Source organism: Oryctolagus cuniculus, chromosome 2 (assembly GCF_051225735.1).
Source record: "Oryctolagus cuniculus isolate XC-2025 breed Fujian yellow rabbit chromosome 2, ASM5122573v1, whole genome shotgun sequence".
In the NCBI taxonomy this organism is placed as follows: Eukaryota; Metazoa; Chordata; class Mammalia; order Lagomorpha; family Leporidae; genus Oryctolagus; species Oryctolagus cuniculus.
In genome coordinates, this window is record NC_142868.1 from 64,763,714 (window position 1) to 64,788,469 (window position 24,756).

Here is a 24,756-nt window from a genome sequence, read left to right on the forward strand (position 1 = left end):
TCCAAGAAGTTAACAGCTACTATCTGAGAGACTAATGGGCATTTTACAGTGGGTGGGGGAACTTTGCGGACAGAATGGACTATTGAGAGGTGCCTTGATCTGGTCAGGTGACTCCAAATAGGTCAGTCATCTGGAGTCCAGAATGAATAAAGTGTCCATCTGGTCAGAGTTGTCTTGCTAAGTGCCAGCCATCCTCAGATGCCTTACAAAGATTGACTTAACAAGCCTCATTTTTTTCACTTGAACCTAGTGTTTTAAGCAGTGTTACATAATTTGTGCATGGTTGAATCTTACACTAAGCATTGAACCAAAATCTAACTTCATCCAAAGTCCTTGCTCTTTCTATGGTGCCAATTTAATTGTATTCCTAGATTGGTTGGATATTTAATAAAGGCACGCTGCCACCAGCAGTACTTGCATAGCAGTTCTCTCTTTCCTTATCTCTCTGGTAAATTCCAGCATGTAATAATGAGTAAAGTAATGGCAAAACCTGGCAACACAAGTCTCTCTTTGTGATAGTATAATTCATTGCTTGTGTTCACTGTGGATATTCAGCCTTCCTCATGGATGGATTTCTAAATTGTATTCTGTGTTGATGCTTAGTAAGTGTTGATGGTTCATATCACAGTAACATATTCTAGATATTTTAAATTAAAAAATAGGTAATATGTTTAAACTAGATTACATTTATGAATGTGTAGTTAAATTTATGTTTTCTAAATGTTTTAAATAAAATTAATAAAGCTTTTTGGGTTTTTTAATATATATGAAAATATTGTCCCCACATCAGAGCTCACATGAAATTACCTGACACAGATACATGTTATTTGATGCTTGCAATTACTGTTATATGTTATAAATTCAAAAATGATTCATGCCAAATTTAGGATGTTTAAATTCTATTGTGCTTTGCGTATCTGGACCCATTCTGCTCATTTCATTTCCTCACAGATTCATCTGTGAATCACTGTTTGCTTTCACCTTCATCTCAATACAGTGGGGTCTCCTGAGAGCCTGTAGGTATTGCACCACAGTGTTGTAAATTTCCAAGTAATCTGTGGTCAAGCAAGTTTGACAAATACTATTACAGAGCATCCTGACACTTCCCGAGATGATGGTAAGAAGTGGAACGCAGGCGAATTAGAGCAACTAATGATTTGTTCTTAAGTTTTCTGGTATCGATTAACTGAGTGATGTCAAGTCATTATTAAATGCTGCCATACAGCACTGTATTCCTTATAAATTGCATTTGTTTGAAAAGCATTCTGTGTCACGATTTTTTATTGTGCAATTATCTTTGGCATTTCCAAAAATGAAAACTTTAATTTTATGTGTGACTCCTGTTAAAAACATGCTTACATTTGCTCTTGCAGCTAAAAGTAGCAGACCTTTAAACAACTTGTATTCTTTATCCCTAGCAATGCATCTATTTGGCCTCAACTGGCAGTTACAGCAGACTGAAAATGATACATTTGAAAATGGAAAAGTGAATTCTGATACCATGCCAACAAACACAGTATCATTACCTTCTGGCGACAGTGGTAAGAGAAATGATTATGTATCCTGTGCTTTACTTTTAACGTCCTTTTTCCATAAATTTATTTTTATTGATGCTTATATCTGATTTATATGGGAGAAAGAAAGGCTTTGAAATTACACATAACATCTTTTTGTGAGAGTTTTGTTATTAACTTACTTGAAATGTTGAAAATTCACATTTCTATAAGAATAATATGACTTTCTGCCTTATGATTTGATAGCTAGATTTTTATGCCTGCCGTTCCTTCTTACAAGTATACATTGTTTCATTTTTACTCTACAAGTAGATTATAATTCATCTCTTATATATATCATATATCACCTTGAATATATTTTTCTTCAGTCAACTTGTGTATGAAATTGGAGTACTATATTAATTTTCTTATACAACCTTTTAAATACAAAATACATGAGAACAGAATAATTTGTTGACCTTCCGGTTGCCCTTTCTTTAAAACTTTGGGAGTTTGTTCTTTAAGCTGTCAGTCTTTGAAATCTACTGGTTTTAAATTAAGAATGAAATTCAAGTGGTTGTAGAATGCTGTATTTCATTTTTTCAACATAAACACTCAGAAAAATGTATACGTTCACATGTATATTTATATTATATGCATATCTGTATATGTGTATATATAAAATATATATTATGTATTATGTACATTATATATACACACACATATACATAGAGATTTTGGCACTGTTGTCCTCTCACTTTTTGCAAAATATCACAATATTTTATATCTCAAGGCAGCCTGATCAAGACACTGCTTTCTCCTGATAAATAGTTTGCCTCTAAACATTTTCCTACCTCTTCTTCCTCCTTGTTTCTTTTTATGTAGTAGATTTATATTCTATTTGGGTACCAATTATGTCTATCTTGTTGTCATCGGTTTCTTTTTTTGTTTTTAAGACTTATTTATTTGATTTATTTGAAGGCCAAAGTTACAGAGAGGCAGAAAAAGAGAGAGATAGAAAGTCTTCCATCAGCTGGTTCACTCCATAAACAGCTACAGTGGTCAGAGCGGGCCAATCCAAGGCTAGGAGCCAGGAGCTTCTTCCAGGTTACCCACATGGGTGCAGAGGCCCAAGGACTTGGGCCCTCTTCTCTTGATTTCTCAGACCATAGCAGAGCACTAGATCAAAATTGGAACAGCTAGGACTTGAACCAGCACCCATATGGGATACCGGCACACTGCAAGTGGTGGCTTTACTTGCTAAGCCACCGTGCCAGCCCGCCCCTGGTTTCTTTGCAAGACTAGAAAGAAGCTATTGTACATTTAATAAGTGTACTTGAAAAAATTCATAGGAAATCAAATTAAAAGGTAAGTTTATTTTGGTGCAAAGAACATTTGAAATGCATGCATATGTACTAGGAGGTATTCAAAAAGTTCATAGAGTAATGAGCATTTATCTGTGGTTAAAATGCTGCTTGGAACATCCAAGTTCCATATCAGAAGTGCTGGGGTTTGAGTCCTGCCTCTGCTTCCAAATCAGCTTCTTGCTAATGTGTGCCCTGGTAGGCAACAGGTAGTAGCTCAAATACTTGGGTCCCTGCCTGGATCCCTGCCACCCACAGGGGTGACCTAGATTCAGTTCCAGGCTCCTGGCTCCATCCTGGCACAGCTTTGGCTGTAGCAGGTGTTTGGGGAGTGATCTCACTTTATCTGTCTCTGTCTACATGCTTTTCAAATAAATTTTTTAAAGTTCATGGAAAGCAGACATTATAAAGAAAATACCCCTAGATTTCAAAAAATTTTGTACCAGGGACCAACATTTTAAAGCAGATTAGGCTGCCATCTACAATGCCAGCACCCCAAAAAGAGTGCCAGTCCAAGTCCCAGCTGCTCTACTTCCAGTTTCCTGCTGGTGTGTGTAGTTATCAGAAAATGATCCAAGTACTTGGGCCCTTGCCACCCTGTGGGAGACCTGGATGGAATCCTCACATCCTCACTGCTGGTTTCAGCCTGGCCCAGACCTGGTGGTTGTAGCCATTTGGGGAGTGAACCAGCAGATGGAAGATGATATCTGCCTGCCTGCCTGCCTGTCTCTCTCTCTCTCCTGTTCAAATAAGTAAATATTTTTCAAAGATTTATTTATTATTTGAAAGGCAGAGTTACAGAGAGGCAGAGAGAGAAAAAGGTCTTCCATCCGCTAATTCACTCCCCAGACGGCCACAGTGGCCGGAGCTGAGACAGTCCAAAGCCAGGACCCAGGAGCTTCTTCAGGGTCTCCCACACAGGTGCAGGGGCCCAAGGACTTGGGCCATCTTCCACTGCTTTCCCAGGCCATAGCAGAGAGCTGGATCAGAAGTGGAGCAGCCAGAACTCAAACCAGTGCCCATATGGGATGTTGGTACTGCAGGTGGCGGCTTTACCCACTACGCCACAGCATGGGCCCCAATAAATAATTATTTTAAAACATCTTTTCAAACCAGGATAAACTTACCTTTTAATTCCATTTGTCTGTACCAACGGAACTGCCCTCTTATAAGCTGCTATTTTACATCTTTCCATTTACTGTGACTAACTCTTTTTAATGCTGTTTTGTTCTTTGCCTTCCCATCTTCTTTTCTTTTATTTAACAGCAATCCTTTAGTACATCTCTTCTTCCTCAGGGAGGTTAAGGAATTTCCCAAGACCTTAGATTTTCATAATAATAATGAAGGCCCTCCTCTCCCATAAAAGCCTTTTCATAACAAAGACCCACATGTTTCCCAAGAGCTAGGAGCTGATGAGTGATGTGTCAGCATGTCAGAAGCAGACAGTGGCGGTCACTGTGCCATGGATTAAAGTGAAGCAAAGAAAAGTTTTTCTAGTTGAAACTGTAGGTCAGAAATTCTAATTAACTAAATTTTAATTGCCTTAAACAAGTATTTTTATTTTTTATATATATTGATAGCATGCATATAAAAGGTCAATTAACCATGATCAGAAATCATCAGTACTTCTTTTTAGTTTTTTTGTTGATTTAAATTTAGACTGTCTCTTACAGTGAAGTTCCTGTTGTCCTTATTAACCACACATGTAGAGAATTTAATTATACTGAAGAAATAAATGTGTCTTAGGGATGTTTTATTTATTTTACAACATCCCAACCTTTTATTACGATCAAAGTGAAAGTACAGCGTGGCCGATCGGTTTCACAGTACTTGAAAAGCATGACCCTGTGAAAGCTGTGGACTGAGAGGTATTCCCGCAGCCTCCTGGTTGCTCCTTGAGTTTTGCCAGGGAATGCCATCACTCTCATCAGCATTCCTCAGCTCACACAAGCCCATATTAAAATGCTAGCTCCTACCTATTTATTGGTAACTCAGGGCAAAGTGCACAGACATTAAGATCTGTGAAAACAGTTTAGGATCCCTGGAATACACTGTCTAGGATCACATCAACTTCAGAAATTTAGAAGAATATCACATGAATGTGGCTTCAGAAATCTCTAAGGAGGAGCTAACTTGTGCAGTAGCAGTAAAGCCACTGCCTGCAGAGTGGGTATCCCTCTGCTGCAGTTCTGATCCAGCTCCCTGCTAATGTGCCTGGAAAAGCAGTAGAAGATGGCCCAAGGGCTTGGGCCCCTGCCACCCCTGCAGGAGACTGAGGAGAAACTCTTCACTTCAGTCTGGCCCAGACCTAGCTGTTGCAGCCATCTGGGGAGTGAATCAGCAGATAGAAGATCAATCAATCTCCCTCTCTCCCTCCCTCCCTCTCTCCCTCCCCCCTCCCTCCCTCCCTCCTTCTCTCTCTTTCCCTCCCTCCCTCTCTCCCTCCCTCCCTCTCTCTCTCTCTCTCTCCCTCTCTCCCCCACCCCCAACTCTGCCTTTCAAATAAGTCATTTTTTTTTTTTTTAAGAAATCCTATGGAATGGAGTCCTCTAAAACAGAAATCCTATGGAATGGAGTCCTCTAAAACAGAAACTTATTGACCATGACTGCAATAAGGAAAACATTTTATATCAAACCACCATACACATACATCTATCTGAAATATTTCACAGAATATTGTCCTTATTTTGTTAAATGCACCCTAATATTTCATTTCCCATTTTATTGCTGTGTCCATTTTTTTTAAGTTTTTTTTTTTTTTATTTGAAAGGCAAAGTTAGAAACAGAGAGGTCTTCCATCCTCTGGTTCACTCCCCAAATGACTGCGGTGGCCAAACTGGGGCAATCTGAAGCCAAGAGCCAGGAGCTTCTTCTGGGTCTCCCACATGGATACAGGGGCCCAAGCACTTGGGCCATCTTGTACTGCTTTCCTAGGCCATAAGCAGGGAGCTGGGTCAGAAGTGGAGCAGCTGGGACTCAAACTGAGGCCCATATGGGATGTTGGCACTGTAGACTGCAGCTTAACCCACTCCCAGTTGTGCCCATTTTTAACAAATGCTAGTCATAACCTACTAAAATAACTTGATAGTTTGCAAAGGATTGTGGCCTGCATTTCAGAACCACAGCTCTGATAGACTGGTTCTCTAAGCGGGACTGAAGGCCTCCACATGATCTTAAAGAGCATTGCATGCAGTTGATGTGTGCCTATAGAGTAACTGTGTCCCCGTGCATTCAAACCACCATCTTCCCAGCCATGGAAGGAATATCCCACGTGGAGGACGGTTGCCAAATGCCCCAGCATCATTCAGTTGCACCAGAGGAGAAGGGGTTCTCTCCAGCCTGCACTAGGGGATTTGTAGGCAGAACCTGTCATTAAAAAGGGGCTGGGGATTTGGGGGAAAGCTCTTTCTGGGCTCAGCCCTTATCCAAAATATGACCTAAACATTTCTTGTGTATTATTTTTATTTTTATTTTTTATTTTTTTAAAGATTTATTTATTTGAAAGGCAGAGTTACACAGAGAGAGGAGAGGCAGAGAGAGATCTTCCATCTGATGGTTCACTCCCCAGATGACCGCAATGGCCGGAGCTGCGCCTATTAGCAAAGCCAGGAGCCAGGAGCTTCTTCCAGGTCTCCCACACGGGTGCAGGGGCCCAAGGAATTGGGCCATCTTTTACTGCTTTCCCAGACCATAGCAGAGAGCTGATTTGGAAGAGGAGCAGCCAGGACTAGAGCTGGCGCTCATATGGGATGGTGACACTTCAGGCCAGGGCATTAACCCATTATGCCACAGCGCCGGCCCCTCTTCTGTATTATTTTTCCAGTAGCCCATGAACTCCTGAATTGCAAGAAATTCTTATTTCCGTTTTTCCACATAAAGGTTCTTACTACCTGTTTCCTAAATACTTGCAGACTTAGGATACAGGGAGGCTTGAGGAGAGTCTTTTTGCAAGAAGAGAGGTACCTAAAAACCACTGATTTTAGGGCCCATGATGAACATGCAGTATCCATGCCCCATCACCCACTACATACTTCGGTTTTGTGAGCTCTTCAGAGAAACAGATCACATCATTTCTTTAGAAATTCCAGGAGATTGCAACCCTTAAGAAAGGTTTAGAATTCTGAAGAAAGCTCACTAGGGGAATTAACTATGCTGAGCGTAATGAGGATATGACTTCACAGCCTCAAATGCAAAATTCTTATTTATGCAGTTCTATTTTCTAATTTTGTAAATAGAATTCTAAGGATTAAAAGGGTTCGGTAAACTCTCCTCTTACCTTTAAAGTAATCTCAATTAAAGTCTCTAAATGATATTTCATAGCTAAAAGAAGAATTTCTATTAAATGCCAGAATACTTTACTGACTGCACTTGAAATCTTCTTTGACTAAAAATTTTAGAAAGATAATATAGCAGAAGTCTAGGGGTCTCAGGCAAAACTCATGGAATGTGACAAAATGAAGGAGGAGGGAAGAATGAGGTTTGTAACTCAAACATCAGTCTCATTTCAGAAATGAAAATTATTCCCCAGGAACAAAGCATTCGTTTAGCTTTGCATTCTGAAAAGAAGGACTCACGCCTGTACTCAAATCCTGGCTCCTTCATTTGTTGACTTTGTAACTTTGAGCAAATTGTTCAACCTCTTTGACCCCAATTTTCTCATGTACAGAGAGGAAGTCATAATAATGCGCATCTTTGGGGCCGGTGCCATGGCGCACTAGGTTAATCCTGCGCCTGCGGCTCTGGCATCCCATATGGGCGCTGGGTTCTAGTCCCGGTTGCTCCTCTTCCAGTCCAGCTCTCTGCTGTGGCCCGGGAAGGCAGTGGAGGATGGCCCAAGTGCTTGGGCCCTGCATCCGCATGGGAGACCAGGAGAAGCACCTGGCTCCTGGTTTCGGATCAGCGCATTGCGCCGGCCGCTGCGGCCATTGCAGGGTGAACCTACGTAAAGGAAGACCTTTATGTCTCTCTCTCACTGTCTGTAACTCTACCTGTCAAATAAATTAATAATAATAATAATAATAATAATAATACACATCTATTTGCTCACCAGCTTCAGCAGTCTGGGGATCTTATTCCCTTTGCAAACTTCTCTCCCCTATACTCTCAACATTTATTTCAAATGTTCCTAGTGTATTAAAAAACACCTCTTTATTAGCAGATTATGTTGCATCCTATTCAACAAAAATACAGAAAGCTACAGAAGGAACTCTAATTTCCTCTGTGTGTATGCATTCTTTCACCATTTTCTCCCCTTATTCAAACTTAATCATTCCATGGGTATTCTTCCCACCCACTCTGCCCCACCATGCTTTGAGAGAAAGAGAGAAATACAGAGATCCATCTCTCTGCTGGTTTACTCCCCAAATATCCACAACAGCCAAGACTAGACCAGGATGAGGCCAGAAGTCCAGAACTCAGTCCAAGTCTCCCACCTGGGTAGCAGTGACCCAAGTACTTGAGCCATCACTTGTTCCCTCACAGTGTGTGTATTAGCAGTAGTTGACTTGAAAGTGGAGAAGCCAGGTTGTGAACCACGCACTCTGATAGTGCAGTGTAGGCATCGCCAGTAGCAACTTGACTGTTGTGCCGAACACCTGCCCCATGGTTATTCCTGACCCCATGCTGCATCTTGAGAATGTCTCCACTCTACTGGCACTTTCCAGTCAACATTTGAGCATTCCAAGGTTTCTCACATCTTGGGGTGAAAAAAAAAATCCCCACACTGGGCCTTCTACTGCAGCTCTACCCGTTCTTCCTTCCTGTACCCAGCCCTCTGGAACAGAAACCTCCATGAACTGTGTTTATTTCTTTACCTTCCACTTGCCCCTGTTGCAGTCTGGCTTCTGCCATACTCCTTTCTCAGAACTGTGCTCTGGTGACACCACTCACTGAAACCGATGTCTTCCAGAGTTGTCTATTAGTATGTCAGTGAATACTTTTCACTCTTTATCATAGTTGAGTTCTTGGGAGCTTGAATAGTTAACCTCTCCTTCCTAATTAAAATAATCTTTCCCTAGCTTCTGTGACAGCACATTCACCTTGATTTTCTTCCTGATTATTTCGGCAGTGATGTCTTTGCTTACTTGGCCCATCCCCATCTATTGGATCCCTAAACGTTGGTGTCTCTTAGTTCTTTGTCCTCTCACAATATAATCCCTCTGTGTTCTGTCCTGACTCTTCTTGTGTCAGTTACATTCTCTGTGCTGTTGACTCCCAAATCAATAAGCCCAACATAGATCTCTCTTTTCCGCTCCGGACACCAACTACATAAAATCTGTCCAAGTTGCTTTGGAACATCTCCACTTGGGTGTCTTCCAAGCATCTGAAACCGCACGAGTCTAAAACTGCTTCAATTATCTATTGTGGAAAATAAACCATAACAAAACTCAGCGTCCAGAAAAGAGTTTATTATCCCTTATAGTTCTTGAACCTCAACTGTGGCTGTCATTGAGGGCACCTAAACATGGCCTTCCATGAGACTTTGGCATCCCAGAATATGTCATTGGATTCTACATAGAAGTGTCGCCAGGCGAAATGTTCCAAGAGACCCAGACAGGAGATTCTAGAACTTCTTATAACCCAGTATTGGACAGTCTAGGATGTCAGTTTCCTTCCTTTGGTCAAAAAGTCACTAAGTAGTTTAGATTCATGGGAAGGGGAATTAAACTCCCAAGAAAATGACAAGGCCGTCTTGCACAAGGACACCTGACATGGAAGATAGATTTTTTTGCCACATCATCTTTCTTTCAAAATTTGCCTCTTTCAGGGAGTTCTCATAAGGAAATGTCATCATGTTTGACCCTCCCACCCTTCCACCTCCCAGTCAATTCCACCTCCATAATGTCTTTTGTTTTTAAAGGTTTGTTTATTTATTTGAAAGTCAGAGTTACACTGAGAGAGGGAGTGAGAGAACGAGAGCAAGAGAGAGAGAGAGAGATTCCATCCACTGGTTCACTCTCAGATGGCTGCAATTGCCAGAGTCAGGCCGGGCCATCCAAAGCCAGTAGCCAGGAGCTTCATCCAGGTCTCCCACATGGATAGCAGAGGCTCAAGCACTTGGACCATCGTCCACTGCTTTTCCCAGGCCATTAGCAGGGATCTGATTCAGAAGTGGACACAAACTGGCACCCACACGAGATGCCAGCCCCTGCAATCTATTTTGAATTCCATCATCTCCCACCTAGGTGATAGCAGCTCCTTTCTGTCTGGGCCGTCTCCAGTCTTTCTCATCTATTTTTCACACACAGATTTGAGATAGCAATACATTACCTGACCCCTTCCTTCAGTGATCTCGATTCTAGTTGCATCCCTTTAAGTGACGCTCCACAGTCTGTTCATCACAGCATACATAATACAATGACAATATAGCACAGAGAAAAAGAGTATAAACTCTTGAGCCTCATTCTGATCATGAATGCCTATGTTACTTGGGGCAAGTTATGATTTTTTTCTGAAATTATTCGAGAGGAAGGGAGATAGGGATGGAGAGAAAGAGAGAGTGTGTGTGTGCATGTGTGTTTGCTTCCATCTGCTGGTTCACTCTCTAAATGCCTTCAGTGGCCAATACTGGAACAGGTTCAAAGCCAGGCCTGAGAACTCAATCCAGGTCTCCCACGTGAGTGGCAGAAACCCAGTTACTTGAGCCATCACCTGCCTTTTAGGGTCTGCACTAGCAGGAAGGTAAAGTGAGGAGCTAAAGCTGGATATCGAACCCAGGCACCCCAATGTGGAATAGTCTTTGTGCTTAAGTTTTCTCCACTGGGGCAGACATAGCCTACCAGTCAAGACACTTGTCTCACGTCAGAGTACGTGGGTTTCATTCTTGGCTCTAGTTTCCTGCTAATGCAGATGGTAGGCAGTGGTTATGCTTCAAGTAATTGAGTTGGCTTCTTGCCACCCACATGAGAGACCTGGGTTGAGTGCCCGGTTCCTGACTTCAACCTTGGCCCATCCCCTTCCTTTGTGGTCACTCTGGGGGTGAACCAGCAGGTAGGAGCATGCTTGCTATGTCTATCTCTGTCTCTCTGCCTCTCAAATAAATAAATAAAATTTTTAAAGGCACTAATAGTATTCACCTCATAGAATGGTTTGAGTATTCAATGTAAGTATTTTAAATCATATCTAGTACAGAGTAAATTCCTAGGAAATGATAGTGGTTATCACTATTACTGTTTATTATATGCCTTCTTTGCCAAAGTATAAGGCAAGGATTAAGGATTGTTTCTGTGTTCCCACTACTCTTAAGTTCTTAGCACGAATATTGGCCTACAGCAGCAGCTCATGAAGTGTTTTTCCAAATGTATGAAAAAAGTACCCCTAAATGATATGATATGATATACAGAGAATGTATAGGGCCAGCACAGTGCCTTACATAAAGCATATGCAAAGCAGATGTTGGTATAGAGCAATGGTTGAAAACGAAAGCTCTGGCCGGCGCTGCGGTTCACTAGGCTAATCCTCCGCCTGCGGTGCCGGCACACCGGGTTCTAGTCTCGGTCGGGGCGCCGCCGTAGCGGCTGCTTGGGGGATGAACCAACGGAAAAGGAAGACCTTTCTCTCTCTCTCTCTCACTGTCCACTTTGCCTGTAAAAAAAAAAAAAAAAAGAAAGAAAAAGTGAAAGCTCTGCCACCAGCAGGCTGGCTGCTTTTAAGCAAATTACCCTCTCTAACTTCCTGTCTCTTCATAAGGTAGTAGTGAGGTTTAAATCAGGTAATGCATGTACGGTATGAAGCCAGGGTGGAAACACATATATTCAGTGTGTATCAGTAATTAGTTTGTTCTTATTCTGCAATGTAAGATTATATATTTATTGTTTATAGTGAAATTCTTAAAAATAGAGCCTTAAATTAGCATTAATAATATCCTCTAAAGCAGTGGTAGGGCATGTCCAAGCTGCAGACCATTATTATAAGGCCTGCAAAAATCATTTGGTCTGGCCTTCCGGAGGTAATCATGAGTAGGATGTGAAATTTAATAAATCTACAGCAACAACAATACAAAAGTTGCACTTTGTAAATTCACATTTATTAAACAAAAAAAAACTATATAACAAAAAAAGAAAAAGAAAAAAGAACTTAATACTTTACCCTTTTAGTATTTTTTATGTTCTACTTAAAACTACTGGTTGAACTCTGTAATTAATACACAATTACTCTTAGGTGTTTAATTAATGCTATAACTAGTACTCAAATAGTATTTTACACTTTGTGTTTCTGTGTGGGTGCAAACTGTTGAAATCTTTACTTAATATATGCTAAATTGATCTTCTGTATATAAAGATAATTGAAAATTAATCTTGATGTGAATGGAAGGGGAGAGGGAGTGGGAGAGGGGAGTGTTGTGGGTGGGAGGGAAGTTATGGGCGGGGGGGGGAAGCTATTGTAATCCATAAGCTGTACTTTGGAAATTTATGTTCATTAAATAAAATAATAAAAAAAATAAATCCAGCCAGCTTAAAAAATAAAAATAAATAAATCTACAGCAGGCTGATTTTTAAATTGATAATTTTGTGTGGCCCGTGAACGATGTTATACATATCCAAATGGCCCTTGGCAGAAGAAGGATTCCCCATTCCTGCACAATAGAAATCCCCATCATTTGTTATTTTTATTTTAACTATGTGGATATTGTAAAAGGAATCTTATCCTTAATCTGTTTTAAATGCATCATATTCATTCATTTTACATATGTTTCAATAAATAATAGCATGTATTATGTGCTATGCAGTGAGTAAGGTTCTGGGAATATAACAGTAATGAAAAAAAAAAGAAGAGCAGTCATAGTAGTTCCCAAAGCATGTGAATTGCTAGGCAAGACAGGAATCCAGCCAGCAGTGCAAGGAATTAGAAAATGTGCAGTAAAGAAAAGTAGGGAGCACCACAGCAAGATACTTCAACACCAACTTTATTTGAAAGAGCCAGTGAGACAAATGCTCATGCTATGGCAAATGATTTTTCCAATTAAAAAATTTTTTTAAAAACTCCTTTTGTATCAGTAAATGTCAAAAGTCTAGGCATGTGTATGTATGCAAAATCATAACTCATCCCATTTAAAGAAAATAATCGCAGTTGCTTTTTAAATTTAACAAGATTGGTCTCCATGTACCAGTTTTTTCAACTACGAAACAACTTCAGGGAAGTTAGATTTTATAGCAGATTAAAGATTACCTGGGAATGAAGAAATGAGATTACCCAGTCTGCAAGAGCATTGAGTTTCACTCAGTTTTATTTATAACATTTGTGTTGTAGTATATGATAGTTCCTTAATGAGATGCAATATTGATTTTGCCCATTAAACTTTGCGACGTAGCCATGCTTTCTTTCCCGTATGCTGTCACACCTGCATCCACAGGGGTAAGCTGTGGCATGCAGTTGTCTCAGAGTCAGAGCATGGATCCAAGGGGAGGTCAGAGCATTGGAGGATTTGGAGGTTGGCCTATTGATCGTCTATAAATGCCTAACCTTGCTTCCTGATGTCTTAATTGTTAGTGCCTCTGTAGGACTCAAAATCACATTCTCATTTACCATCCTCAGCAACTGCACTGAAACTATTGCAATGGTATTTTTTTTTCTGCCTTTCCATTTTCGTAATAGGCTTGTTTGCTGACATCACATGCAAGTGACAAATACATAATATATATGGCACAATATTTAGTATTTTGTAACTCTCAGTGATTTGCTGGTGTCATAAAGTATTTTTCAAACAGATATCGAACCTGGTACTTAACACTATGATTGCAAATACTGTTTTGTCCTTATAACGGTTCTGGTTGGTTAGCATTTTTATAAAATACATCTTAGAATTCAAAGAACTTTCCTTTCTCAGAGATGCTCCTTTAATGGGTGTTTTCTTAGGAACTGGGTCTCACCTAGGGAAAGGAAAAACAATTGCTTGTGTCCAGGGCCTCTTTATGCTCTCACACTCTGACAGCTGTGTTTTAAGACATTTAGATTGTTGTGACACATGCTTAGGGATGAAAGAAAAACTCAGTTAGTAGGTCAACAGCCGGATAGTGACTCCCACATCTGGCACAACAGGATGAGCTGAAACAAAGCCTCCAAGATGACACCCTATTGTGTTTGTGCATCTCACTCTTTAAGGGGTTGTATTCCTAAGCGGCCAGCTTTGTGTCTGCGGTGACTACAGTGCCCTGTGTTCTCCTGTCTCCTGCCCTCCACTTTTTCTTGGTAGGACCTAGCGACAACCTTAGTGTTTGTTTCCTGTGATGGTTCCCAAGTACAGGCCGAGGCGGGAGGGGGAGGCGGGCTGTATGAACACGGTGAGCTGAGTGAGGGAGGATGGGAGCGCTGGAACTGGCCCTCCTTTTATCCCCTCTGAAGCCAAGGTTTTCTGCAGTTTCAAACCTGGTGAAAGACTTGGGTCTCCAGGCTTTTACCCAAGAGTCCTGATGAGCGGCAGAGGAAGGGGTTGCACAGGCATTTACACGTTTATCAAACCATGTCAGTGGCTCGCTGACTTCCAGGGATGCTTACTGTCAATAAAGAGCATTGGAAAACACTAGCAAGAATGACCACACTTGCCTTGGCTAAATTAGAGAAGATCCCTGACCCTAGGAAAGCAGCGGTCCAGAATTTAAAAGGACAAGAGCGCTTCACGAATCCCTAGTCCCTGGGCATTCAGGGCGGAGCGTTAGGCGGGAACGCTGCACTAAGGCACACTGTGGCTTCAGTGGATTTAGGCAGAGAAAAACCAGCCGTGTCCCGACATCTCTGCGTCACCGAGGACAGCAAGCGGTCGGGTCTGCGTCTACCTTGGAGAAGAGACACATTCTTAGACTTTAATTCAAAGTAAACTCGTTCTAAATAAAGTAATGATTTGAAGCAAATAGAAGTTGACAGGCACTTAGAGGTGGGATTCGTATTTCATCGGTAAAACCAGAGTGGATTAGTGATCTTCACTTGTCTGTTCTTCCACACTAAGCAAATACAAATTTAAGTTTCTTTTCCTTCCTGAGATCATATAATAATGTAGTTAAAAACTTGATTTCTTCTATGTGGACTTATGTTTACACAGTTCACTGAAAACAACCTATTTATCACATAAATACGTTAAACATTTTGATAATTATGAAACAAGATGTGAAAATGTTTTGAACATCCCTCTCTGAATTAGACAAATGCAAATTGTTTATATATTTATAGATAAATATTACTTATAAGAATAAAGCAAAGTTCAGTATCATTTCTATTCCTTTTTTTTTTTTTTACAAACGTGACGTAGAAATTTGGCTGTGAAATACATGAGAATGGGAGGAGTTTTGTTAGAGTAATACTTTTCAGTTCTTTGAGATCCTTATTTATGTGACAGAAATCACATCGTGATCTGTTTCTCATAAAGTCTGTTTAGTAATTTACACGCCGCCAGTTCTATCACATTTCTCCTTCGGTTCTATTGAACACAAATGGTGGGCAGCTACCCACTCTGAGAAGGATTTTTTACGCAGATTACTCAGTCAATGCACTCCTCAGTTTCTGTATCCAGAAAAGGCTTTGCCAAGGTTTAGCCAAATACTAATTAGACCTGTTGTTTTACTTAGTAACACTTTGATTAATCTTGTCCACTCAGAATTGGGTAGAAAATGGGACTATTCACTTTAATTCACCTTTGCTACTATAGTATTTTTTGAATGCTCTCATCTTACATATGCCTCAGGTTTATTTCATTGGCCCATTTAAATTACGGGGGAAACTGGCTATATAATTTAACTGGAAGAAGCAGCACTCATTAGCATCAAACCTTCTGTCAAAGAAAGTCTGAGCTTTTTCAGTTCAAATAGATTAATCTCCATTTTGTCACAACCATCTCAATCCTGGATTCCTGCTGTAGGGAGAGAGGGAGAGAGATGAAGCAGTAATCTTTGCCATAGCATTGACAATTAGAATAAGTAAGGATCGCTGCATTTAATGTTTCTTACTTTACTGATGCTTTCTTTGTCATTATGACATAATTCTACAGGACAAAAGTATTCTGTGACAGTGGTTGGAAATCTGTGGTCAGGTCACTAAACAAAACGGTTCCCCCTCCCTTTGATAAGTCTGATGTCAAAGTGTGGCGAGAGTCCTGTGTGTCCATGGTTACCTCCACCCTTTGCCTGTGATGGAGATACATCTAAAGAAGGGAAAGACACTGGAGCCCTACCTTGGACTAATGGTGTCTTGAATAAAAGATGCTTTGCCAACAGAAGTGCTGTGAATTTTGCTTTTGCTTGGCACACTGGAAGCTTTCTGCTCCAAGATAGGGTGTCATAGTAAGATTTTGGACATGTGGAAAGTGTGCCTCTCCACTATAAACGCCCACACATGGATAGAGCAGGTGTTTGCTGCAACAGTTGAGACGCTGCTGGGGATGCCTGCAGCCCACATCGGGAGTCCCTGGGTATGACTCTTGCTCTGCTTCCCATCCATCTTCCTGCTCGTGTATACTCTGGGAGGCAGCAGGTGATGGCCCAAGTAGTTCAGTTCCTGCCACCCAAATGGTAGTACCAGTTGAACTCAGGGCTCCTGGCATTGGGCTGGCCCAGCCAAATTGTTATGGGTCTTTGGGCAGTGAACTCACAGGTGGAATATTCTCTCGCCCTTCACCCCATTTAATTAAGTAAATAAATAAATAAATTTTCTTTGAATTATACACATTGAAGTTCTTGCATTTCTGGAAATCAATCCCCTTAACATGATCCAGGGTCTAGATAAACCCTGGGGGTATGGCCACCCCTGTTTGAAGATCCCTGGACTAGATGACCTACATGGACACTAAACTCCTAGATTCTATGATCACATGGTTTAATTAGGCTTTTTCATTAAGGGGAGAAAAAATTATCACAATTAGTACCATCCCATTCAAGCATATCCAAAGTTGGTTGTTGGTGATTTTTTTTTTCAAATGAAAGAACTCTTCTGAGAAAAAAAAAAAAAACTATAAATCGGTTGTTTTGTAAGGTGGCACACTTCCTGACACAACGAGTCCCCCTGTCATTTCAGTGAGAAAGATCATAACCCCTCAAAATCAGTATGTGGAGAAAGGAACAAAGTAAAACATGCCTAGCTGTCAAACACTTTGAGATAATGAAACCTTAACTCCTAAAAGTCAGAACTTGATCACCTGTTAACAAAGCTGATGTTTTTGGTAAACATGATGTTTTTGGTGAAAACAAATTCTGGGCTTTATGCTTATTTTCAAAGCACAAGTATGCTGTTAAAACCAAAAGTCATTTAAAGCAACAATAGATAGGATCAGCATCAGAGAGATTAGATTACAGAAGCTTCACACACTAATAACCATATGTAAAAATGTGTGCACTGGTTGAGCGAGTCCAAATATGAACTATATCCATATTTTAAGTAGGACCTGTGTACTAACTGTTCTGAGTGTGGAAAAGGACTACTTCTGTAATCAGCATTTTAAAAATTCTTTCATGTGAAAGTCAGCCAGAAGACAAAAACTTACTAGGAATGTATTATGAATTGATGTGGAGAATACTGTTTTTATTTTCTGGAAATTGGTCCTAATTATTCCTAATTATTAAGTATAACTTTACTTCCTAAAAGTATAAACTCACTAGATTCTTTTTTCTTTTGCTTCAGTGAGTTAGTTCATCTTATTTATTTGAAATAGACTAATGGGGGGTGGCAGGCATTGTGGTACAGTAGTTAAGCCACTGCTTGGGACATCCGCATCCCAAATCGGAGTGCCTGGTTCAAGTCTGGGCTACACTGCTTCCGATCCAGTTTTGTGCTAATGTTGCTCTTGGGAGTTGGCAGGCGATGGATCAAGTACTTGGGTCCCTGCCATGCATGTGGGCAATATGGATTGAGTTCTTGGGTCCCTGCCATACACATGGGAGATACGGACTAAGTTCTAGGCTCCCAGTTTTGGCCTGGTCCAACCTTGTTGACAGCATTTGGGAAGTGAACCAGCAGATGGAGATATCTCTCTCTCTCTTTCTGTCATTCTGCCTTTCAAATAAATAAATAAAAGGAAAGGGGCAAATTTAAAACAGTAGTTTTATACTTCATCCTAAATGCAAACTAGAACTTGATCTCTTATATTTAGAAATTTCTATGAGTAAAACAAAGGTCTTTTTAGATAGAAAGTAAAAAATCTCTGGGTGATTGGATTATATATTTTTTTCCAACTTTCTAAATGAATTTGTGTTAATACTATAAATATTTAAAATTTTCATGAAGGATGAGCAGGTTATAATCTGAGTTGACGCATGGAACATTATAATGATTACTATCACCCAATTTTGTAATGTTATTCCTTGGAGCATTTTATATAGTTAAATTGGCTCAAGAAAAATAGATCTGATAGCAGAAGAGTTAACTGCCGTGATTATGGACATTAAGAAAGGAGAGAGCAGTGACAATGTAAAGAACAACTTTTTATTAACAGTTCCTGTGCAGCCCCCGTCTGCCTCATCCCTGCGTTACTGCAGCTATAGCATCCGTTGTTTCAGGCTTCCCACAAGACTGCATTTTGGAGGTCTTGAAACAGCGATTTCACTTCACCTTTAGCCTGCTCAGAACCTGTAATGGGTGTCCATTTAGCTTTGGCTTTCCTTTGCAACCTTCAGCACATGTGTCCTGGTAGGATACAGCAGCCCAGGTGGAAGGCATTCCTGACATTCACTGCAGGATACTCTCCCTCAAACCTTACCTGTATCTGTAGGTGTGAATGTGTTGTGATGTGCACCAGACTGTGTCAGCCAGAAACTGGGCGTCTGCCTTACTCACCCGTGATACAGGGCAGGTTCCTCAGCAATCTTGAATTCTGTCTCTCTTGATTACATACACACACAACACAAAGAACACTTGCCTTTGTGCCACTGAAATGCATTACCTATAAGTCGTCTTCAAGTTTCTATTGAAAGTATACCGTAAATGACTTGCACAGTAACCTGTTGCTGATAAATATATACATCTTCCAGGGAAAGGGCGTTATGACTCCTCTTGGTAAAGCAAATGTTTTACCAAATTGAAAACAGATTACCAGCACAGGGTATAAAGACCATATTTTTCAACCTGGTATTTAAGGCCCTCTACAAACTCACCTCATTTTCCTTTCCCACCTTTTATCCCTTTACTCTCAAGACAAATGCATTAAGTGCCAAGTTTTTAATTCTGCAAATATTTCAGCCATGCAATATTTATTTCCCAGTTACCATAAGTGGCATTTTGATTGCTCAATTTATGTCTTTATAGGTGCACTATATATATATATATGTATATGTGTGTGTGTGTGTGTGTGTATATATATATATATATATATATAGGACATGGGACATAATGGGTCTTCCACTCATTCAGTACCTACTAAAGGCCAAGCACTGCAACAAGCACTTCATCATTCCTCGCGTCTTCATTACAGTAGCCCAGTGGTTGCGGAACTCTCCCCATTCCCCACATACAGCTTAGCATCTTCCTTGAGGTCATTCAGCTGCTTAGTGACAAATCCAGGATTCCAACCCAGGTTTCTCGGGGTCCCAAATCAGTTTTCTGAATTCCTTTTCTAGCCAGAAGGATATGTCTGCTCACTAGCACCCAGTTCCGCTGTCATGTTTATCATGATGTTTATCTCAACTCAGAAACCTTCTCCTACTTGTCCTTCAAAATCTACCTCCAAACTTAACGCTGCTATGAAACCCTTCAACCTCCAGCCTGCATGGTTTTGCCTTTCTCTGTCCCTTAATCATGCATTGCTTTAGGGCATCATTTAATTTCTCAGTTGTGGATGTTGTCTCCCTAGTCAGATGGTAGAAGCTCTGCTAGTCAGACTAGATAATCTCTATGATTCTACTCTTTGGTTTATAGGATGATTTCTATTATTCTCTCTCAGTTCTGTGTCCCTAGCAGACACTCAATAAAAGTGAACTCAGTGTTAAGTTAATAACTCTTCAAAGATAGACGACTCCTCTGTTCTATAGAGTGTACAGCTCTCAGGTTCGAAGTTAAGTCCCCTCAAATTTGAAGTAACAACTTCTCTGGAGGACAGATTTAGTTTTTTTTTTTTTTTTAAGACAGAATCGGTAGTGGGTCGACTCTGTTATCACTTGGATAGGATTGAATTGATAAAGGATAATTTACCCAATTTCATTCTGTTTTTCAGCCTTGAAGAACTTTTTGTGCATAAAAGATAATGGGATTATATTACCTAATTAATGACACAATATAAACTTTTCCTATCAGTTACCCCCTTGGAGTAATTGAGAAGGAACCTTGGCAAAGAGGGAAAAGGAAAACACCATATCAGAAAGAAAGTTTTCTAGAACCAGGCCGTGTAGAAAGAGCAGAGAATTTTTGTTGCTACACATTAAAGATCACTGGGAGAAGTGACACGGTGTGCTGTCCATGACTGAAACTCAGAGGAAAGTTGTGACAGCCTGTATCCAAAACTGTTTGAAGGGTGGTCCATTAGCCTGGAGTAAAGACAACCATTGAGATGTCTGTGTCTCATACCAGTACCTGGATTCCGTGCCCAGCTCTGGCTCCCCATTCCAGCTTCCTGCTAATACAGACCCTGGGAAGCAGCTGTAACATCTCAAAAGATTGGGTGCCTGCCACCCACATGGCAGACCTGGAAGTTCTCAGCTCCCAGCTTTGGCCCTGTCCCCTCCTTGCCCAGGTCATTGGAGGCAGTGAGCAAGTGGGCAGGAGCCTGTGCACTCCTTTACTCTCTCTCCCGCCCACTCCACGCACACACACTTCCCCACTCCCACCTTAAAAACAAGAAGCTTTGTGAGAACTTAAATTTAGCCATCCTTCCCTTTCCCTCACATAGCCCTGTTACTCCTTCTCTGCCTCGCTTATCTGATTCTCCATTCATTCTGGTATATACTTTAGAGAGAACTTCATGAATCAGTGCCATTGACTGATTTCGTTGTTATTTGCTTAAGGATTGATTTCAAAATCTTCATAATCCATTCTGCCTTAATGTACACTTTGCAGTGTTATAGTATGTTTCAAATAACTGATAAGTATCAGACTTAATCTCTCCCAAGAAATAACAAGACATATAATTTGTAAGATAATTATATTTCAAGTGATCAAGAAAGACTGTAGGTGTGAAAACAGCTTCAGTAATAGGCATACCTTGGGGGAAGTGAAAGGATTTTGATCTAAATATCTTAAAAGAATATGTGAAATCAAAACTGGTGAAAATAACAACATCTTACAATTAAAGCTTTAAAAAAATACATGAGAGCATTTCGTTTATCAGAAGCAGATGAATTGAGCATTTAGTGGAAAAAAAAAAGTGCCTTTTGAAAGGAAAACTGTTTTGTTTTACTTTTTCATCGTTCATCAACGGATCTCTTACATTCAGGAAAATTAGGTGGATTTACACAAGAAAATAACACCATAGATTCCGGAGAACTTGATATTGGCCGAAGAGCAATTCAAGAAGTTCCTCCCGGGATCTTCTGGAGATCACAGCTCTTTATTGATCAGCCACAGTTTCTTAAATTCAATATCTCTCTTCAGAAGGATGCATTGATTGGAGTATACGGCCGAAAAGGCTTACCACCTTCCCATACTCAGGTAAGAGCTGGCTATGCTGTCAATCACAGGAAAATGGCTAGGTGGCCTTTCTGAATGTTATCTGTTACTTACATGCAGCTGTTTGGTTAACTGACCACTTTTAAATTCATCCATTACAGTAGAAAGAATTTTGAAGGTAGGTTACACTTGTTTTGAAGGCTTGAATCAGCAGCAGGAAGTATATTTTCTTCCTGACTTGTTTTGATCACTGATTGAATACAATTTGCTAAATGTTGTAACTTGAGCATCATTTGACCTTGCATTTTCCAAATGTTTCACAAGGATTTTGTGGCAATTTTGGATGATCGTATTCCTTCTTATAATAGATGCATAACCTGGTCATCTCCAACATGTATTCATTCTGTTGAAAATACGTTTTTAAAATTTTAAAGAAATTACCATTACCATGCATATGGTAGTATGAACTTTATCATCAACTCAAGCTACTATTCCTCTTCTAAAATGATGAGACAAAGAGATAAAAAGCAAAGTGATAAGCTAAAGAGGCAAAAGAGCCTGCAAGTAAGATCACATTAGTGTGGTATTCAACATCATTCAGATACCTGTATCACAGACTGAGGAGCTTTAAGTCCCTTCTCTTGTGTAAAAACCCCCTCACTGTAACAGTAACAACCATGTGTAGCAAACTGCTGTCATTAACTCCATAGATGACCTCATAATCTACTGCCGGGTCATGGGAAGCAGGTGTTTAGCCTGGTAGTTAGGATGGCTGCATCGCACACTGGAGTGCCTGAGTTCAATTCCCATTTCTGGTTCCTGACTCCAGCTTCCTGCTAATGCAGACCTTGAGAGGCAACAGTAATGCCTCAAAATGATTGGGTCCCTGCCTCCCATGTGGGTGACCTGAATTCAGTTTCTGGCTCCTAATTCCATATCTCTGGCCATTCCAAGCATTTGAGGAGTGAATTGTCAAATGGGAACTCTCTCTGACTCTCTGACTCTCTGCCTCTCAAGTAAAGAAAGAAGATTTAAAATAAATAAACAATATAAACTAAGCTCAATGATCTCTAGAAGAAATAATTTTATTTAAATTACCTGCCATAAAAATAGGAATTTAGGCCGGTGCCACGGCTCACTAGGCTAATCCTCCGCCTAGCGGCGCCGGCACACTGGGTTCTAGTCCCGGTCAGGGCGGCGGATTCTGTCCCGGTTGCCCCTCTTCCAGGCCAGCTCTCTGCTGTGGCCCGGGAGTGCAGTGGAGGATGGCCCAGGTGCTTGGGCCCTGCAACCCATGGGAGACCAGGATAAGCACCTGGCTCCTGGCTCCTGCCGTCGGATCAGCGTGGTGCGCCGGCCGCAGCGCGCCGGGCGCGGTGGCCATTGGAGGGTGAACCAACGGCAAAGGAAGACCTTTCTCTCTGTCTCTCTCTCTCACTGTCCACTCTGCCTGTCAAAAAAAAAAAAAAAATAGGAATTTAGACTTTTCCCAGAATCAGCTGTTATGTTAATAAACAGAGGAATTTCAAATCAGTAATAACTGGTTAGGTAAAACTGGCAATTACATGAGCTTTGAGTTGTGTCTAATAAGTTTCTTTACCCATGGAACTTCATCCTGATTTTAGTTTTAATAAGTACTACAGAATTTTTGTGTGTACTCATGTTTAATAATTTACAAGAAATGCTTTTTTCTGTAACCTAGGAACATAAATTACAAAGAAAAGTTGATTACATGCTAATAAAGAAATCACATCTTGGGTGGGCAATTGAAAGCAGTTGAGACACTGCTTTGGATGCCTGTGTCCCATATCAAAGTGCCTGCCTTTGACCAATGTGCACCCTGTGGTGGCTCCAGTACTTGGATTTCTGCCACCTACATGGGAGACCCAGATAGAGCGCCCAGCTCCTGGCTTCATCCTGGCCCAACTATTTTTTTAAAAAAGAAATCACTCTAAAGAAAGAGATAATTTCAGCATCTTTCTGTAATGTCATCATGGGGGGTTGGGTTCATAGACATACATACATTTTCTGACTATGAAATGTTTAAAAAGCACGCTTTAGTGGGTTCACTTTTCTTAATTTTAATATCTGTCTTATTAAAGAAAATGCCTTGGATCCTTCCCCATCAAGTACTTCTTATGTACTAGTGTCCAATTTTAAATTAGGTTTGATTCCAGTTATTCTGATAGGTAACACTCAGATGTAATAACTAGATTTTCTTAAATGCATTGTGTTTCAGTAACTTCAGTTATAGCAGATAGATTGCATTTGTAGCAGTGGTCCAATACTATATGAAAAAATAGTTTTACACTGAAACCACATGCAGAATTAATTTTCTGCAGTTCAAGAAGTATACCTCTGAGCTAAACACAACCATGAGTGTGCAACTTAGAGTAAATTCCAGAAAACAATTTCAGTTAAAAATCGTCTTTTGTGTTGTACACTTGAAAGGTTTCTTTAAAGATAGATGGTTGACTTTTTGAAAGTTATGTATAACATAAAAGATTAAGGAAATAAAAGGGGCAGTGTCAGGTTTTCTCATAATTCTAATATTTAAATATAATACACATGATATCTACTTTTCTTTTCTGCTACAATAAATGGATTTAAGTAGGTTATGCACTTCTTAGAGCTTCACAGTTATTAGAATTCCTATCTCTGGTTTATTCAAGATCAGTAGAGCAAACAACTGTTTCTGAGTTCAGTGTTTAAACATGAAATATGCTATAAAGCAGCCCAAATTGAACATTTCTCTGTTCCTGGGGAGCATTAAATAAGTCAACCTGAAATAATTAAAATTGGCCAGCCATTCAGAATAGTCACTTGAGTTTTGAAAGTCTTTGTGACCCTTTATAAAACCATTCATTTGATTGTTGCCAAGGAATCAATGACTTTCTTCTCCCTGGTGCCCAATTCTTTTTCCTGGACAGATAGAAGCCTAAAGAAGCCAGTCAAGATTTTACAGTTAAGTGTGCTTTGGCATCTTAGCACATTTACATGAAAGCTGTCTTAGAAAAGGAGTTAGGAACCTAGGTTCTGTGCACACTGTTGCTACTTTCTGACTTTGTGACCCACAGAAGTCACATAACTTCTCTGAGCTGACAAAATGAGTGAATTAGATGAGCTGATCTCTAAAATCTCTTCCTTCACTGTCTTCCAGTGAGATATAACAAGACTATGCTACTACCAGAAGCTTGATCGGAGGACACAGTTATGCAGTCATAGACTGGGTTGTCATCAATTTAATAACAACTGAGTTAAACATGGATGATCCTAACTGTTCACAAATGAACTATCAAGATACTTGAAAAAGGGTCTATTTGCATTTTTAAATCACGTATTAGATAATCAATAAAAGTACTTAACATGGACAAACTTCTTATATT

The 24,756-nt window shown here is 40.3% G+C and overlaps 1 protein-coding gene across 13 annotated transcripts in view; it reads left to right on the forward strand.

Moving 5' to 3' along the window:
- TENM3 (teneurin transmembrane protein 3) overlaps positions 1–24,756 on the forward strand; it is a 651,480-nt gene that overhangs the window by 507,375 nt on the left and 119,349 nt on the right. For all 13 annotated transcript variants that reach the window (XM_070068313.2, XM_089325515.1, XM_070068315.2 and 10 more), the window contains 2 exons: positions 1,419–1,541; positions 21,198–21,412. In XM_070068313.2, the coding sequence (XP_069924414.1) occupies positions 1,419–1,541; positions 21,198–21,412 (338 nt within the window). The remainder of the gene's footprint in view (positions 1–1,418; positions 1,542–21,197; positions 21,413–24,756) is intronic.